The 17,681-nt window shown below is 60.5% G+C and overlaps 2 protein-coding genes across 2 annotated transcripts in view; one reads left to right on the top strand and one right to left on the bottom strand.

Annotated features, from left to right (window-relative positions):
• Window positions 1-1,660: 1,660 nt before the first annotated feature.
• On the top strand, window positions 1,661-5,404 carry LOC101840777 (steroid 21-hydroxylase). Its single transcript, XM_005086877.4, has 10 exons — window positions 1,661-1,899; window positions 1,973-2,062; window positions 2,285-2,427; window positions 2,849-2,944; window positions 3,045-3,146; window positions 3,251-3,337; window positions 3,598-3,798; window positions 4,034-4,212; window positions 4,416-4,519; window positions 4,605-5,404. The coding sequence occupies exons 1-10, from the start codon at window positions 1,680-1,682 to the stop codon at window positions 4,871-4,873; spliced, it is 1,491 nt and encodes a 496-aa protein (XP_005086934.3). The 5' UTR covers window positions 1,661-1,679; the 3' UTR covers window positions 4,874-5,404.
• The window catches only part of Tnxb (tenascin XB), a 59,394-nt gene continuing 46,642 nt past the window's right edge, over window positions 4,930-17,681 (bottom strand). Inside the window, 18 exon segments of the mRNA XM_040732027.1 lie at window positions 4,930-5,191; window positions 5,531-5,694; window positions 5,777-5,938; window positions 6,029-6,125; window positions 6,230-6,381; window positions 6,461-6,593; window positions 6,724-6,854; window positions 6,953-7,096; window positions 7,219-7,338; window positions 7,528-7,671; window positions 7,798-7,920; window positions 8,157-8,492; window positions 8,816-9,133; window positions 9,974-10,255; window positions 11,446-11,718; window positions 11,998-12,285; window positions 13,606-13,929; window positions 14,310-14,627. Coding sequence (XP_040587961.1) covers window positions 5,090-5,191; window positions 5,531-5,694; window positions 5,777-5,938; window positions 6,029-6,125; window positions 6,230-6,381; window positions 6,461-6,593; window positions 6,724-6,854; window positions 6,953-7,096; window positions 7,219-7,338; window positions 7,528-7,671; window positions 7,798-7,920; window positions 8,157-8,492; window positions 8,816-9,133; window positions 9,974-10,255; window positions 11,446-11,718; window positions 11,998-12,285; window positions 13,606-13,929; window positions 14,310-14,627 — 3,611 coding nt within the window. The 3' untranslated portion in view covers window positions 4,930-5,089.

The following is a 17,681-nucleotide window of genomic DNA, read 5'->3' as shown; positions in this document are numbered from 1 at the left end:
CTGGAACTCACTCTGCAGACCAGTCTGGCCTTGAACTCCTGTCTCTGCCTCCCTGAGTGCTGGGATTAAAGGCATGTGCCACCACCATCTGGCTTTTTTTCTTTCTTTCTTTCTTTAAGTCAGCTCAGTGGGTCTTTTTTTTTTTTTTTTTTTTTGGTTTTGGTTTTTACGAGACAGGGTTTCTTTGTATTGTTTTGGAGGCTGTCGGTCCAGCCCAGCCTCGAACTCACAGAGATCCGCCGGCCTCTGCCTCCTGAGTGCTGGGATTAAAGGGGTGGCCACCAACGCCCGGCTTGTTTTTTGTTTTTCGAGACAGGGATTCTCTGTTTTGTTTTGGAGGCTGTCCTGGAACTCGCTCTGTAGACCAGGCTTGCCTCGAACACAGAGATCCGCCTGCCTCTGCCTCCCGAGTGCTGGGATTAAAGGTGTGTGCCACCACCGCCTGGCAGTGGGTCATTTTTTGTTGTTCTTGTTGTCAAGGAGGGCAGCAGCTGCTGGTAGTTATAGATTCTTCCCTGGCTGCCTGCTGGAGCCCGATTCTGCAGCTGCGCGAGCGCGCACACACATACACACAAGCCAGCCTTGGCCCAAGCATCTTCATTTAAAAAAACAAAACTGCGACAACAGTGTAGCCTTGGCTGCAGGGAGCAAAGTTAGGAGAGTGTCTGGGACACATTGTTTCAAAGTGGGGCGGGCCCACCGTGGTTTCTTGTCTCCTGACACTTTTCTGTGTGGTGATAAGAACCCGGGGCCTCAGCCGGGCGTTGGTGGCGCACGTCTTTAATCCCAGCACTTGGGAGGCAGAGACAGGCAGATCTCTGTGAGCTCGAGGCCAGCCTGGTCTACAGAGCGAGTTCCAGGACAGCCTCCAAAACAAAACAGAGAAACCCTGTCTCAAAAAACAAAAAACAAAACAAACAAACAAACAAAAGAACCTGGGGCCTCCGTGCGAGGTAAGCATCAGCAGAGCCTTTCCTAGCCTTGTCTCTTCTGAGACAGGGTCTTGCTATGTAGCCCAGGCTGACCTCAGACTCAGTCCTGCTGCCTCTGTCCCCCTCAGTGCTGAGATTACAGGAACCACCGCATCTCCCTGTAGACTTTCCTGACATTGAAAGAGGCCATATAGGGAGGGGAAAGGGGAGGGGGGAGGGCTCACCCGGAATGTGTAAGGTCCTAGGTTCAGTCACCGGTATCACAAAAATTAAGTGGTAGTAGTAATAATAATAATGAATAACAATAACAACAGTAACAATGCTTGTAGGGACTACAGGCAAACCCGAAAAGCCTACGGGGCAGAGACTGTCATTTGTTTCCTTCCTCTGGGACAAATTCTCCCCACTCAGCGGGTCCAAGGTGAGAGGCATGGTGGGTGGGAGGGAGGGGACAGCTCAGGGTGGACCCCCTCACCCACATGAGTCACAAAGAGCCAGGGAACTGGTGGTGATACAGAAAGGTCAGGGTTCCGAGCGCCTCACCCTTTCTTCCTGATGGATGGTCCCATCTCCGGTCCCCGCCGATCTCCAAGGCCGGTGGGACGGTGCCAGTCTGGAAAAAAAACGCAGGGCTCTGAATGTGGGACCCGAGGCTGATAAAGGCCAGCGTCAGTGGCCTGATGGATGGCTGGGGCCAAGAGCTACAAAAAGCCATGTCAGGGTGGCTGCGTACAAGTGTCCCCCGCCATGGTGCTACCTGGGCTGTGGCTGCTCCTGCTGCTCCTGCTGCTCCTGCTGCTGGTGGCTGGCGCCCGCTGGCTGCGGGGCCGCCGGAAAGTCTCGAACCTCCGCCTCCCGCCTCTGGCCCCGGGGTTCCTGCACTTTCTGCAGCCTAACCTCCCCATCCACCTTCTTGGCCTCTCTCGGAAACTCGGGCCCATCTACAGGATCCGCATGGGGCTGCAAGGTGAGGCAGCTTTTCCTGCCCCTGGGCCCGTGTCCCTTCCTGCTGACCCTGCCGATCCCCCCTCTCTCCACAGATGTGGTGGTGCTGAATTCCAACAGCGCCATTAAGGAGGCCCTGATCAAAAAATGGGCGGACTTTGCTGGCCGACCTCCGATACCGTATGGTAAGGGTTGAAGGCCTCCCCCTTTTCCTTTCCTTCTTAAAATAGGGCCTCACTATTGTAGCCCTGGCTGGCCTGAAAATCACTATGTAGACGAGGCTGGCCTCAAACCCACGAAGATACACCTGGTGTGGCCACTTCCCTGGACCGGGGGGTGGAGGGAGGGCCAGGCCTTTGACGCCTCCCCAACCTTAGTCGCCATTCTCTCCACCGTGCCTGCTACAGAAAAGCTGGAGTTGGACCTGTCACTAGGGGACTACTCCTCCACGTGGAGGACCCACAAGAAACTCTCTCGTTCAGCTCTGATGCTGGGCATGCGAGGCTCCATGGAGCCCCTGGTGGAGCAGCTGACCCAGGAATTCTGCGAGGTAAGGCTGCACTTCTGTGGCCTGGCCCTCCTGGGGTTAGAAACCCGCCCCCCGCCCCCTGGCACCCCTTTCTCTCCACCCCCCGCCCCCGCCCCCTGGCACCCCTTTCTCTCCACCCCCGCCCCCGCCCCCTGGCACCCCTTTCTCTCCATAGCCCCCGGCCCCTGGCACCCCTTTCTCTCCACCCCTCCGCCCCGCCCCCTGGCACCCCTTTCTCTCCACAGCCCCCCCGCCCCGACCCCTTTCTCTCCACAGCCCCCCCCCGACCCCTTTCTCTCCACCCCCCGCCCCGCCCCCTGGCACCCCTTTCTCTCCACAGCCCCCGCCCCGCCCCCTGGCACCCCTTTCTCTCCACCCCTCCGCCCCGCCCCCTGGCACCCCTTTCTCTCCACAGCCCGTGTAGCCTGTCTCTCTTCTGCAGCACATGAGGGCCCAGGCCGGCACCCCCGTGGACATCCACAAGGAATTCTCTCTTCTCACCTGCGGTATCATCTGCTGCCTCACCTTCGGAGACAAGGTCAAGGCTGCCCCCCCGTCCGGCAGGGCCCCCATCCCTCGGCCCCTCCGGACCCTTCGCCGGTCTTGAACTCAAAGCGTGCCCTCCGTTGCTCTGGCAGGATGTCACCTTGGTCCACACCGTCCACAGCTGCGTCCAGGACTTGATGCAAGCCTGGAGCCACTGGTCCGTCCAAATCTTGGATATAATGCCCTTTCTCAGGGTGAGGAAGCGCGGCCCGGGCTCCCCTGGGCTGGGGCGGGGCGGGGTGGGGTGGGGGTGACTGGTCTCCATCCATCCGGAAGCTGACTCCCCTTCCTGTACCAGTTCCTCCCCAATCCTGGCCTCTGGAAGCTGAAGCGGTTCCAAGAGCATAGGGACCACATTGTAAGGCAGCAACTGAAGCTGCACAAGGTAGGCGCTGCGGGGACGGGGACGGGGACGGGGCGTGGGGGGCGGGGACTGGCGGCACCAGGTAGGCGCTGCGGGGGCGGGGCGGGGCGCGGCGGGGGCGGGGACTGGCGGCACCAGGTAGGCGCTGCCGGGGCGTGGGGGGGCGGGGCCTGGCTCCCCTGGCCTAAGCCGCTGATGCACCCGCTGCCCCCTCACCGCCGCTGGGCGGGCTTCTTCCCTCCCTGAGCTCACACTCAGTCTGCTTCCCCTGCCCTCGGCAGGACAGCCTGGTGGCAGGCCAGTGGAACGACATGATCGACTACATGCTTCAGGGGATGGAGCAGCTAAGGGAGGACAAGGGTGAGGGACAGCTTCACGAAGGGCACGTGCACATGTCTGTGGTGGACCTTTTCATCGGTGGCACCGAGACCACAGCCACCACGCTCTCCTGGGCCGTGGCGTTCCTGCTTCATCACCCCGAGGTGCGCTATGGGAGGCGTCTGAAGCTTCTTGGCCCCTCCCGCTGCTCTGCTCTCGACCCTTGACCCGCCTGGCCCGGGCTAGCTATGCTCACAGAGGCGGGGGCGGGGGGGGGGGGGGCGCTCTAGGCTCAGCTAAGAGGCTGGATGGAGGCGCTGAAAGCTGGGCGGCCTGTGAGCTACCCAGGGCAAAGCCTGGTCCCTAGACCCCAGCTTTGCCCCCTTTCTGGCTTCTCAGATCCAGAAGCGACTGCAGGAAGAATTAGACCTCAAGCTGGGCCCCAGTGACTCCGGCTCCCAGATCCTGTACAAGAACCGCGCGCAGCTGCCTCTGCTCACCGCCACTATCGCCGAGGTGCTGCGGCTGCGGCCGGCGGTGCCCCTGGCATTGCCCCATCGCACCACCAGAGCTAGCAGGTGACTCCCCGGGTCAAGGGTTGAGTGAGGAGGCCCCTCCCCCTGCAGCCCCTCCCCCTGCAGCCCCTCCCCTGTAGCCCCCCCCCCGCTGCAGCCTTCCCCCTGCAGCCCCTCCCCCCGCTGCAGCCCCTCCTCCTGCAGCCCTCCCCCCTCCCCCGGCCCGGTCCTGGACCAGCACGGCCTCTGACTCCATCTTCCTTCAGCATCTCTGGCTACGACGTCCCCAAGGACACGATCATCATACCCAACATCCAAGGTGCCAACCTGGATGAGACCGTCTGGGAGCTGCCCAGCCAGTTCTGGCCTGGTACATGGGGGTCAGGCGCGGGAGTGGAAGAGCCCTGGGCCTCAGCCGGGACGCACTTCCCTAGCTGTGTGTTAACTGCCCGCAGATCGCTTCCTGGAGCCCGGCAGGAGCCCCAGGAGCCTGTCCTTTGGCTGTGGGGCACGCGTGTGCCTGGGAGAGCCTCTGGCGCAGCTGGAGCTCTTTGTGATACTGGCGCGCCTGCTGCAGGCCTTCACGCTGCTGCCACCAGCGGATGGCGCCCTGCCCTCCCTGAAGCCCCAGAGTTACGCCGGCGTCAACCTCTTGATTCACCCCTTCCGGGTGCGGCTGCAGCCCAGGAGGCCGGCGCCCCGAGACCAGGGCCAGAGCCCTTGACGGGACAGGACCAGTGCCAGCCTTGTGCCTCAGTTTCTCCTTTATTGCTCCGTCGCGAACCCCTCCCCTCCCTCCCCCCCCTGTAAACATGGTGCTGTGAGGTCGCGGTAGAGAAGGCTTCCTCGGCGAGCCAGGCAGTAGAGGCACACTGGCTCTTCTCCGGGCTCGACCCCTCAGTGCTCGGCAAGTGTGAGCGAATTGGGCGGCAGGCGGGGCTCAGCTGCCCCCGGTGGGGGCCTGGAAGTTTCTGGGTCTCAGCTTCATTTCCGTGAAGGGCACCGAGAACTCGAAGCCCTTCCAGTGGTACCAGCTCACTCCCTGAGGAGAGACGGTTGTCGAGGGAGGAGAGTCAAAGCCAGCAGCACATCGGTTGCGGGCCCCTCACTCACCCCCACCCTGCTCCTGCGAGGGAACCCCCCGGGGACCCCCCCACCTCCCTCTCGCTCCCTGCCTGACCCTCTGATGCAGAGGACTGAGGCTCCATCCCGAGCTGGTGCCTTGCGCCCGCTAAATAAACAGTCTCCAGGCTTCCCCGGTGAGGTCGGTCATTGTCCCATTTCACGCTTGAGCCTCTGGGGCTGCAAGGCTCGGCCGTCCGAGTGAGAGTCCCCAGCCCGCGCGACCCAGAGCCCAGCCCGCTGCCTCCACGGCCCTCACCTGGTGGTCCACCGTGCTGCCATAGAGCCCGTTGAGGTTGGCATAGTGGCAGTTCCGGTACCACCAAGCCCCACGATAGGAGACAGCGCAGGGGATGAGCAAGTTGTTGGGGTCCCGATCACGGGTGGAAAAGACGCTGCCGCTGTGGTAGCTCATAGAGTCGCCTGGCAGGGCGTGGGAGGGTGTGGTGAGGACCGTCCTCACGCCTGCCCCACCCACCCCACCCTGCCCCGGGCTCACCCTCACCTGCGGTGCCGTGGTAGCCCTCCAGGTGTAGACGGTAGTTCTCCGCTGCTGAGTCTACCCGGAAAAAGTCATACTGGGCAAACACAGCTTCACTTCCAGCCCGCAGGTCCACGCGCATCGAGTAGTCTCCAGCCTGTGTCAGACTGTGTAGGACCTCGTTGCCTGGGGGTGGGGAGCGCTGTTTGTCAGGGTCCTGGGGTCCACAGGACTGCCATCCCTTCCCTGGCCCCCCCAGCCCTGCGAGGCACGGACCCAGCCAGAACTCCCTGGAGACGTTCCCAAACCCCTGGGCGTACTCCTCCCAGTCTCTCCAGAAGTCCGTCCGTCCGTCCATGCGGCGCTGGAACACCTGGAAAGCAGGCAGGGGGGGGGGGGGCGGCGTTAGCCTCCAGCTCCCGGGCAGTCCGTCCCCGTGCTGCACGGGTGGGTACTTGGGCTCTGAGCGCAACCCACCAGCCAGCCGCCTCCATCAGTCTCCATGTCACAAAACACATCCAAAGGCCGCTCTCGGTTGCCGTTGAGGAAGACGGTGGTGGCCCTCGAGGCGCTGGGCCCGTTCTGCATCTCCTCCCCACAGTCCCGGGGGAAGGGGATCCGCAGCCCACCTGCAGGGAGGAGGCGGGGAGTCTTTCCCAAGTCTCAGACCCCAGCTGCCCACCTACGCTCGGGCCCCAGCCTCAGTACCAGTAGTAAAGGAAGTGGACACGGGCGGCGTGAGGCTCTCGCCCCAAACGGCCCGGAGCTGGGCACTGTAGAAGGTGGAGGGGAAGAGCCGGAGGAGCCGGTGTGAGGTGGTCCCCGCCGGGAGCAGGATTTCCTGGAGACAGACAAGGGACACACTGGGTCAGTGGAGGGCGACGCGGAGATTCACTGGCAGGGCCAGAGGCGGCGCCCCAAATCTGGCGATGGAAAGCAGATGGGCCAGTGAGGCAGGAGCGGCGGGGTACCTGGATCTGTCCTCCGGGGGTGTCATAGCTGAGCAGGTAGCCTGTGGGTGGGACTTCGGGCTCGGTCCAAGTGAGCAGCGCCGTGCGAGGGGTCACTTCCTTGGCCTCTAAGTCCTGGGGGGCTTTCAGCCCTGGGGGAGGACGTCGGAAGACGCAGGTGAGCCCATAATCCGTCCCTGGGAACCTCCTGCGACCCAACCCCCTCACACACACCCCGGCTCCATCTAACCTGTGGTGAAGGTAATGCTGGCTGGGGAGGTGAAGTTAGGACCCCGGAGACCGCGCACGGTGGCTGTGTAGTTGGTGTCCACCGCCAGGTCCGTCAGCGGGTAGTCCACAGCGCTGCCCGGTGCTGAGGCCTGCAGGGGTGGGGCTGGGAGTGTGTGTGGGGGTGTGGCGTCAGCTCCTGCCCCTGCACGCTGTCCCCTGCTCTCCCCGCGCCCCCCTCCCCCGCCTTGGACAAGTCCTCCTCGGAGGAGGCTCAGCCGTGCTCACCCCCAGGCGACGCGACCTGGACGTTGTACTGGTCCACGGGCTTGTGGGGGGGCTTCCAGTGCAGGAGGGCGGACCCATCCGTCAAGTTCAGCGCACGCAGCTGGGTGGGGCCGTCGGGAACTGGGAGAAGCCGGGAGCTCAGAGGCGTCCCCGCCGCCGCCGCTGCTGCTGCCCCCAACCCTCAAGTCTCCCAACCCCATGGCCTCCTTGCTCCGTGGAGCCCCAGGGGTCTCCCTTGCCCCCCCCCTCACCGCAGCAGCTTTGCTCCCTCCCTCCACCCCTCCTGGTGCCGGGGGCAGTCTGTATTACCCGTAGTCAGGAAGCCTGTGAGAGGCTCACTCTCCTCAAAGCCACGGACGGAGACCACGGTCACCTCGTAGCGAGCGTCTGGGGTCAGCCCCTGGAGGGTCTGGGTCTGGGTCCGGCCGTCCACTAGAATGCTCTGTGGCTCTCCTGCAAACATGGGTGGAGCCTGGGGGTCACCCAGGGGGTCTGAGAGCAGCCTAGAGGGTGGGCGTGTGCGCGGGAGGGCAAGAGAAGAGAGAGCTAAGGGGGACGTGGGAGGAAGGGACCCGTCACCTCCATCTGCTAGCTGGTAGGAAATTTTGAAGCTGTCCACCCTGGATGGCGGTGGCACCCAGTCGACTCTGGCTGACGTTTCCCCAATTTCACTGAATTGCAGGTCACGGGGGCTCTCCAGAACTGAGGATGGTAAGGGGGTGAGGGGTGCAGGGATGAGAGTGTGGATACGCAGGTTCCCGCTCTACCTCCCTGGGCTCCAGAGAGAGGCCGCGGTCCCTCTCGGGCAGGTCCCCAGGACGGAAGTCACTCTCTAGGCGCCTTCAAGGCCTCCCATTTCCCCCAAGGCCCCCTTTGCACGCTGGACTCCACTCTAGAAGCACAATGCTCTCCCTTCGGTGCCCGGCGTGGGCCCTCACCTGGGCTGAGGGTGCGGGCGGTGCCCTGGATGCTGTCTGCCTTGTGGGGCCCACGCAGCCCGTACAGAGTCAGGCCGTACAGGGTCCCAGGATGCAGGTCCCGAAGCACAGCCGAGCGCTGTGTCCCCGGCACCGTCAGCTCTCGCTGGGCCGGAGGACGAGGGTAGGGCTCCAGGGTGCTTGGCGAGGGGACTCCAAAGCGGATCAGGAAGGTGTCAAAGGCCCCAAGCGGGGCCTCCCAGCTCAGCCGCAGAGAGCTAGTGGTCACATCTGTCACCGACAGCTGGGACAGGCGGGGGCCCGGGTCCCCTGGGGTCTGGCCGGCAGGAACCGGACCTGTGGGTAGGAGAAAAGGCTTTGGAGACACAGATGCTTACCGGCCCTAGGGCTTGGAGCTTTCTGTCACCCCACCCTGGTCCTACGGGACAGAAAAGTTGGGCTAAGTGGGGAACAGAGCCACGGGGGGGGGGGCGTTCAGTGGCCTGTCGTGGGAGGAAAGGAGGAGCCGTGTAAGGGTAAGCGACTGAGCCGTCCCAGCAATTCCTGGGGTGCCTCCTTGTGCCTTCCCTGGGGCAGCCGCTCCTGGACGCCGCCTCCCACCCTTCCCTTCCCTTCCTAGCCCCCCCCCAGGCGACTGGAGTAGCCCAGGCCTGGCCCACCTGTGGTGCCCTCTGCAGAGACGGGCCCATGCCGCGTCCCTTCGCGGAGGCCATAGAGGGAGAACGTGTAGGACGTGCTGGGCTCCAGCCCTGAGACGAGGACCTTGTCCTGGTCTCCGTCCACAAGCAGAGCCTGGGGTTGGCCCTCCGCGTCCTCGTACTGGACCACAAAGGAGTCAAAGGGCCCACGGGCCACACCCCAGGAGAGGCGCAAGGAGTCCGGGGTCGCCTCGGTCACCGTCAGCGTCCCCAGGCGGGGCAGGGCTTCAGGGGGCTCAGTGGGACTTGGGGTCGACGGCACGTCGTCCTCTCCCGGGGCTGCGTGGGAGAGAAACCAGGGCAGAATCTTCACTGGGCGCGCTGTGGGCCGGCCCTTCTCATCCTGCCCTTCCAAGGAGGGTTATGAGGCTGGCCTGGGAGAGCCGTCCAAGAGAGGAAAGGGAGGGGCCAGGGGCTTCCTAGAACCTTCCAGCTCTTGAATTTGTTGTACCCCTGCTTTGGCATTACATCCTGACGCCCAGGAGGGCCTCTCTGGGCCCAGCCCTGGGATCTCTCGCCTGGGAAGCTGCTGTCTCTGTTGGTCCTTCCTTGTCTCCTGGCTGTGGTCGGAACCAGGGACTCACCCCTCTCCCAGCCTCCAAACCCCCTGCCCCGCCCCGCCCCGCCCTGCCTTGCCCCAGCAAGTGGCCCTTCAGGCTCTGCCCTCGCGCCCCGCGGCCCCCCCCCCCAGCGCCCTTAGTGCCTGTCTCAGTGATTTTGAGAGCAGCCGAGGGTGGCACTGGCCGGTGTACGTGCCTGGCAAGTTACACCAGCCCCTGTGTCCTTGGCCAACCTGAAGTGGGTTCAGGTTGGATGTCAGCGGCCTCTGCCCATTGGACTTCCCAGTGATTTTTCCATTTGAGAAACAACCCTGGCTCCCTAGGACGGGGGTGGGGGGGTGTGCGAGCCTATACGGCAAGGGGACACAGCTGTCCCGACAGGGCAGCGGAGAGCAGCACACGAGGGGGATGGGTGGGGTCGGGAGAGCAGGGGACCCCCAAGACTGATCGGCCCCTGGGGTGAGCACAAACCCTCCCTTCTTTGGTTCTGGACAGGACCCCGGCCTTCCCACCCATCACTGTGGTCCGTCCCTCTGCCCGCAGACCCCTCAGGCCTCACCTGTCACTCCCAGGGCAGAGATGGGCCCCAGGCGCTTCCCTCCAGCAAGTCCGTAGAGCAGAAACTTGTACTTCCTGCGAGGCTGCAGACCCTCTACGGTGACCTCATTCTGGCCTGCAGCCACGGCCACCGTCTGGGGCTGCCCGTCCCTGTCCTTGTACTGGACCAGGAAGGAGTCAAAGGCGCCCTGTGCCACCGTCCACGAGAGGCGCAGAGAGTCAGGGGTCTCTCCTGTCACCGACAGTTCACCAAGGCGGGGCTGTGGTGTCTTCTCCAGGGGTGCTGAGGGGAGGGCGGAGTGATTCAGTTAAGAGTCCCCATTCCTGGCTGGGGCGCACGCCTTTAATCCCAGCACCCAGGAGGCAGAGGCAGGTGGATCTCTGTGAGTTCGAGGCCATCCTGGTCTACAGAGCGAGTTCCAGGACAGCCTCCAAAACTACAGAGAAGCCCTGTTTCGAAAAACTAAAAAAAAAAAATAGTCCCCATTCCTGGAGACACAGGGAGATGTGAGGCATTGGGAAGGGTCCTTGCGTGGCCTCGGGGACAGACACCTGAGGACACAGCCAGGCCCGCGTGGTCCTGCTGTGGGGCACTGAGGGGCGGCTGTCTTGTCTCTGGAGGGACTGCCTGGCCCCTTCCTGCCCCATGCCCATTTTCCAGGCTGCACAGGGGGTCACAGAGAGAGAGAGAGAGTGGACTAGTGGTGGGCGGGTCTCCTCTCCTCAGGGCAGGGGCTGTGGCCAGAACTGAGGCTCCGGGGGGCATCTGAGCGTCAGAGAGATACTCTCAAGTGGGGAGAGCCTCTATCCGCCGCGGGATGCCACCCCTCGTCTCCTTCCTCAGTCCAGCAGATTCCATACCCTGGGACCAGGTGGGGGCAGAGGCGGGAGAAACGGGCAGGGGAGAGACAATCTGCCCGCATGCGGGCAAGCCTGTACAGTGAGGGTTTGGGGGAAGAATTGTGAGATCCGAGGGCTCCCGGCCCTGATGTCTGCCGGGGTGACTCACGGACCTGAGCACGGGGTAAGGGTCACGGGCCCACTCCACCCCTTCCTTGGGGGTGACTCATGGGCACAAAAACACACCAGATTTTTCCACAGTCTTCTGCAGCCAAGCCCTTCCTTTCCATCTCGTGGCTCAGGGTTGGGAGGAAGAGGGCGTAGGTGCCAGCCGAGGTACCGGCCACCGGAGTGGAGATGGGCTACCGGCCACCGGCAGAACGGGAAGGCCGCGGTGCAGAGGAGGCGGCTTATACCCATGTCGTGTGGCTGTCAAAGACTGAGCCTGGGAGTTGAACCCGGGTCAGCCGAGCCTAAAAGCCCCCTTTCTTGGCAGTTGTCAGGGAAAGGCAGAGACAGCGTGTGTTAAAATGCTGAGGCCGTGCCCAGTCAAGAGCGGGGACTTGCCTTGGTGAGGACCTTGACTCTCAGGATAAGTCCCTGGAAGGCCCTGGACATGGGAGCTGGGCTCACCTGTGGCGCCCTCCGCAGAGGCGGGGCCCAGTCGTTTGCGGCCTGCCAGGCCGTAGAGCAGAAACTTGTATTTTCTATTGGGCTCCAGGCCGGGGACGGTGACCTCACGCTGGTCTGCTGGCACAGGCACCACCTGGAGCTGCCCCGCCCTGTCCTTGTACTGGACCAGGAAGGAGTCGAACTCGCCCTCAGGGACAGTCCAGGAGAGACCCACAGAGTTCTGGGTCACGTCCGTCATGGTCAGCTCCCCAAGACTAGGAAGGCGCTTTGTGTCTGAGATTGGAGAGCAGAGGAGGCGGCTGAGAAAGCGCACCACAGGCACAGCCCGTGGCGGGTGGGGAGGGGTGGAGGGGGTGGGCCGGGGCTCTCTGTTCCTGGTGGACAGAGGGGATTGGGATAGGGCTCCGGAGATAAAAGAGCCTCCAGCAGGGGGAGCCTGTGTGTGCCTGCCCCGTGAGTGCGGGGCACAGAAACATGAAATTCCAACGGTCGCCACAAGGGGGCAAAGGGCGATGCGGGTTGGAGGGCCGACGGTGCCGGGGTCTCACTCACCGGTCTTTGCATCCACGGAGACAGGGCCGTGGCGCTTCCCGCCCTGGAGTCCAAAGAGCAGAAACTTGTACTTGTGGGCCGGGTCCAAACCTGAGATGGTGACCTCAGCCAGGTCTCTGCTCACAGGCACCGTCTGAGGCTGGCCCTGCGCATCCTTGTACTGGACCAGGAAGGAGTCAAAGGGGCCCTGGGCCACGGTCCAGGACAGGTGCACAGTACTGGACGTCACTTCTCCCACAGCCAGCTCCCCCAGGCGGGGCTCTGTGGGGAGCTCTGTAGGCAGGGGGGCTGCAACAGAGCAGAGGAGGCTGAGGGGGTACAGGCAGAACCTGCTGGGGGGGACCAGGCTGCCCCTAGGCTGCAGAACAGCCTCTTCTAATGCCCCACCCCACCCCAGCCATAGGCAACTGCTGTAGGCAGCTCACACCTAGGAGGACCTGAACCACCTACGTTCAACACAGTGGTTCTCAATCTGTGGCTCTCGAACCTTTTAGCAACTGCTTATCTCCAAAAATGTTTACATTATGATTCATAACTAGCAAAATTAGCTGGGTGGTGCTGGTGCATACCTCTAATCCCAGCACTCAGGAGGCAGAGACAGGGGAATCTGAGTTTGAGGGCAGCCTGTTCTACAGAGAGAGTTTCAGGATAGGCAGAGCTACACAGAGAAACCCTGTCTTGAAAAGCCAAAAACAAAAAACAAAATACAAAAAGAAACAAAAAAAAAAAGGGCTGGAGAGATGGCTCAGAACTTAAGAACACTGGTTGCTCTTCCAGAGGACCTGGGTTCAATTTCTAGCACCCACATGGTGGCTCACAACTGTCTGTAATTCCAGTTCTAGAGGACCTGACATCTTCATGAGACATTCATGCAGGCAAAACACCAATGCACATAAAAATAAACTTAAAAAAAAACAGAAAAGCAAAAAACAAAAAAACCCAAACTAGCAAAATTACACTTATGAAGTAGCAATGAAAATAATTTTATGGGTAGGGGGTCATCACAACATGAAGAACTGTATTGAAGGGTTATGACAGGGCTGCAGCGATGGCTCAGAGTTTAAGAGCACTCGCTGCTCTTCCAGAGGTCCTGAGTTCAGTTCCCAGCACCCACATGGTGGCTCACAACCATCTGTAATGAGATCTGGTGCCCTCTTCCGGAGTGCAGGGATACATGCAATATGTATGTATGTGTGTATGTATATATATGTATACATATATATCTTGTGTATTTTTTAAGTATTTACATACACATACATATAAAGACTTAGAAAAATAAAGTTGAGAACCACCGGTTTAGCAGACGCCATCATGATTGTCCCCTTGCTGCAGGAACTAATGCTTGAAAAAGCACACAGTCCCATGACTGGCAACTCAGACCCAGGTAGCCCCAATCTGGAACATGCTAAGAATCAACAATACCCGGAGAGGCGGCCAAACTGGGAGGAATGAGGGACGGAGTGGGGTTCTGGAGCGGAGGAAAGAGGGAGCTGTGTGGAAAGCTATTCTAGGTGAGGGCGTTGGAAGCCCAGTGTGTGAGCTAGAGAGACAGCTTGGAAGGATGGGGAGGGGAGGAGAAGGGAAGAGCAAACAGAGGCCAGTCCTCACCGGTCACGCCCACGGCGGACACGGGGCCCACGCGCTGACCCTCACGGAGTCCATACAGGTTCATCTTGTATTTGCGCCCAGGCTCCAGGTCTCTCACGGTGACCTCCCTCTCCTGGCCCCCGACACGCACCACCTGGGGCCGCCCCTCGCCGTCCTTGTACTGCACAGTGAAGGAGTCAAAGTCTCCCCGGGGCACGGTCCAGGACAGGCTCAGGGAGTCTGGGGAGGCTCCCGTCACAGTCAGCTCCCCCAGGAGCGGCTCCTCGCGGGGCTCCGGGGCCTCTGTGCTGGGCTCTGTGGGGCCGGGGGTCTCTTCCTCTGCAGCTGAGAAGGGGACAGAGAGGTGAGCAGGGTCCCCAGCAGGTGTCCTTGGCTTCTGAGGAAAAGCTATGGCTACCAGGGAGGTCCCGGTGTCAGTTCAGAGATGCCCCGCCCTCCTGGGCCTGGTGACCCTGCTCGGCTGACAGCTGGCCACCATGCCCAAGCTCCTGGGTCAGCTTGGGGGACCAGGACAGCAGTGGCACAGCACAGGTCTTGATGTCCCCCCTCCCCGCACAGGGCAGATAGGCCAGCCCCAGGCATGGGCATGCAATAGTAAGCCATAGCTTCAGCAAAAACAGACTCGGGATTCTGATCAGTCCTTGGCCACTAGTCCCCAGTCACTAGACTCCAAAGAGCTCCTTGGGCTCCCACAGTCCACTCACCCGTCACCCCGACAGCAGACACGGGGCCCACACGCTGGCCGCCGTGAATGCCGTACAGGTTCATCTTGTACTTGTGGTCTGGCTCCAGGCCGGGGATGGTGACCTGGTCCTCGTGTCCTGGCACCCGCACCACCTTGGGCTGCCCGTCCCCGTTCTTGTACTGGATCACGAACTGGTCAAACCGTCCCTCGGGGACTGTCCAGGAGAGGCTCAGGGAGTCAGGGGTGGCGTCTGTCACAGTCAGCTCGCCCAGGATGGGTTTCGTAGGAGTTGCGGTGGGCACCGTCTGCGTGGTCGTGGTTTCTTCCTCCTCTGGATCTGGACACACCAGAGGGACCGGTTATGTCTTCTCTATCCTCGGTCGCCACATAAATGGGCATTTGTGAAAACGGATCCCCGAAGAGCAAAGTGACGCTGGCCACAGGGACCACTGCATATCTTCTCCGTGCCCTCCACACGGCCGTTCCTGGTGCTCGCCCTAGACTTTCCCCTCCCCCTCTATCCACCAGCAAGACTTCTCCCTTCCCCACAGCACCTGAGCAGGCCCCTGAAGGCCACTGCCCCCCCCCCCTGTGCTCACCGGCTTCAGGACTCTGCTCCAAACAGACTTGGAATATCACACTAGAAACCAGACACATACACACCCCCACCCCCCCCACATCCCCGCCAGATGCCATCATTCCGGATGAGTTGTCGGAGGTCTCTCTCCGGCTGATGACAACTCATACTCAGCTCCATGGCGCACAGATCAGGGGACACGGGAGCTCTTTGTGGACCCAATGAGGCGATGCATGGGGATGAAAGTTGAAAATTGCAATAACAAATAAGACAAAGGGAAGTTGGGTTTATAGGTGCACAGTGAAAATGCTAGCTTTTGCTGTCCTTTCACGGGCCGGGTGCTCCCCGCACAGACCGGGCGTCTGAGAGGAATCTGCAGCCCACACACGCGCAGAGACAAGTTCCAAGGCCGACGCCTCTCCCGTGGGGCATTTACCAGCATCTTGGTGCTCAGGACTCTGTCAGAGACAGAACAGCAGGCTCCGGATGCACTGCTGGGCCTGTGTGGGGCTGTTTCCTCCCACCTCAAGTCTCTCTCAGGAAGTTCCTGAGGCTTACAGGGTTTGTAAGGCCTCAGCATGGTTACAGAGGCGCCGCTAAGCAGGAGTCCTGGGTGTTAGTGTCCAGGCATCCGTACTGGGCTGTCCTGGGGGATCTAACAGGACACACCCTCAGCTGCAGCCACTAAGAGCACCACCTGTGCACAGTCACCCTGCTCCTTTTTAAAAGGGCCCCGCCCACCTCCCATCCTTCTCTCTGTCTCTCTCTCTGTCTCTGTCTCTGTCTCCTCTCTCTCTCTCTCTGATCCCCTCCTCCCCCTCTTTCCTTTCTCCTCTCTCCTGCTGCTCCTGTCTCTGGAGAATGGTCTCCCCTCTTCCCTTTCACTAATGAAAAAACAAAACAACCCTGCATTTGACCCCTGTCGCATGGGGTCTTTCTGTTAGGTCTGCAGTGAGGTAGCTGCCTCTGTGTTACCTCGCCCCTGTAAGGCCCACCACATTCCTGAAGGTGACTCCAGGGAATACGTGGTCACTAAGCTAGACACGGGTGGAGTTATTTCTTGGGTCTGCTTTTAGTGCCTCATCTGGCATGACAACATGGATGTTCAGCTGCCCTCAGGAAAAGCCAACCATCATAATTGGCGCTGGGATATAAACTAACAGAACCCAAGGTGAGTTAGGGAGGTGAGGGTATGTGACCACTGAAACAGACGCTGAGGCGTACACCTAGGATCCTCAGGGATGATCTGACTATGGCCACCTTTTTTCATGTGCTGTGGGATGCTGAACCTCCCTGCTATCGGCGACAGGGCACTCGACCCAAGCCAGGCCATCTGAGCGTTTCCAGGCGAGAATCTTGGGGTGTCCGTTCTCCTAAATTGGATATGGTTGATGAATGGGTGATACTACACAAAATGTAAGGACATCCCCGAAACAGAGAATGGACTAGAGGGTGCATTGCAGTCCCTAAAAGCAGCCCGTAGAGGACAAGACGGTAAGCGAGTTATGGTGTGAGCTGTGTGGCCCTTGCCATAGGCAAAGACGTGAAACCGAAGGAACGTGCCCACATGAGAGAGGAATTATCACATGCGTGCTATCTGCCCACACGAGAGAGGAATTGTCATATGCGTGCTATCTGCTCGTGAGCCTCTCTGGTTTGGGGAAGCAGAGAAAAGGAGACAGACAGGGTCCAAGCTTGCTGTTCCTTAGAGCAGGTCAAACACACACTGCAGAGCCTGTCCCAGCAGCCAAAATCTTGGAACCCTTGGGTAACTGGGTAATCAAGGGGGAGGGAAGGCTAGAAGGTGAGAGACCTTAGGTCTGACCAGGAGGAGAGGAAGAGAAATCCACGATTTCATATGCAGATCGAGCACAGGAGACTATGAGGAGAGGAAGAGAAATCCACGATTCCACATGCAGACTGAGCACAGGAAACAACGAGGAGAGGAAGAGAAATCCACGATTCCATATGCAGACCGAGCACAGGAGACTATGATGCTCAGGGCACGCTCAGCATCTGACCAGCGTGAATTGGGAAAGACTTTCAAGCTGAAAACGGTGAAGGAGCCTCCAACAGCCTTGCTGGCGCGGCTGTGAAACACAGGCAGATGGGACTAATCTGAGCAGAGATGGAGAAACCACTGAGTACTGTAACAGCCCATCCCTCCTTGAGACAAAGGCTGCGTAACCTAAGACAAAACGGGGAAAATCAGCCCCTGATGGAATGGCTCATATGAGCCGCCGGGGACACTCAGTCCCGTAAACATAAGGACTTAGGGACAACAGAGGAGAGAGGGTGTTGCTGGGGGGACTGGGAAGGAGAGAGGCCACGCACATGCCCAGTGCATGAAGCCAGACAAAATCATAGTCTCGGGGACGCTAAGAAAGAGATCTGCAGCCAGAGGAGCTGGCGTGCGTCTTTAACCTGGAGAAGCAGAGGCAGGCGAATCTCTGTGAGTACAAGGCTAGCCTGGTCTATATAGCAAGTTCCGGGCCAGCCACAGCTACACAGCACTTCAGCTGCTTTCCAGGGCCAGGATGGGGTGTGGCAGATGGCTCAGAGCCTCTGGGAACTCTGAGCAGACTGACTCTGAACAGCATGTCAACTGTCTTTATAAAATGCAGCTGCCATCGAGGGAGGGAGAAACGCAAGGCAGACTAAGGAATCTGTCCCAGTCACTCAAAGGGAAACGTGACAAGATTAGTGTACAGACAGTTCCCACAGGAAAATTAACAGAATGCCAAATGCTGTCCTGGTGACCTCCTGGTAGACTCTGCAGTCCGAGAAGCAGATCACAGAAGACAGAAACTGCAG

This window comes from Mesocricetus auratus, unplaced genomic scaffold, assembly GCF_017639785.1.
Source record: "Mesocricetus auratus isolate SY011 unplaced genomic scaffold, BCM_Maur_2.0 Super-Scaffold_100027, whole genome shotgun sequence".
NCBI lineage: Eukaryota > Metazoa > Chordata > Mammalia > Rodentia > Cricetidae > Mesocricetus > Mesocricetus auratus.
This window is presented reverse-complemented; position numbering and strand designations above follow the sequence as displayed.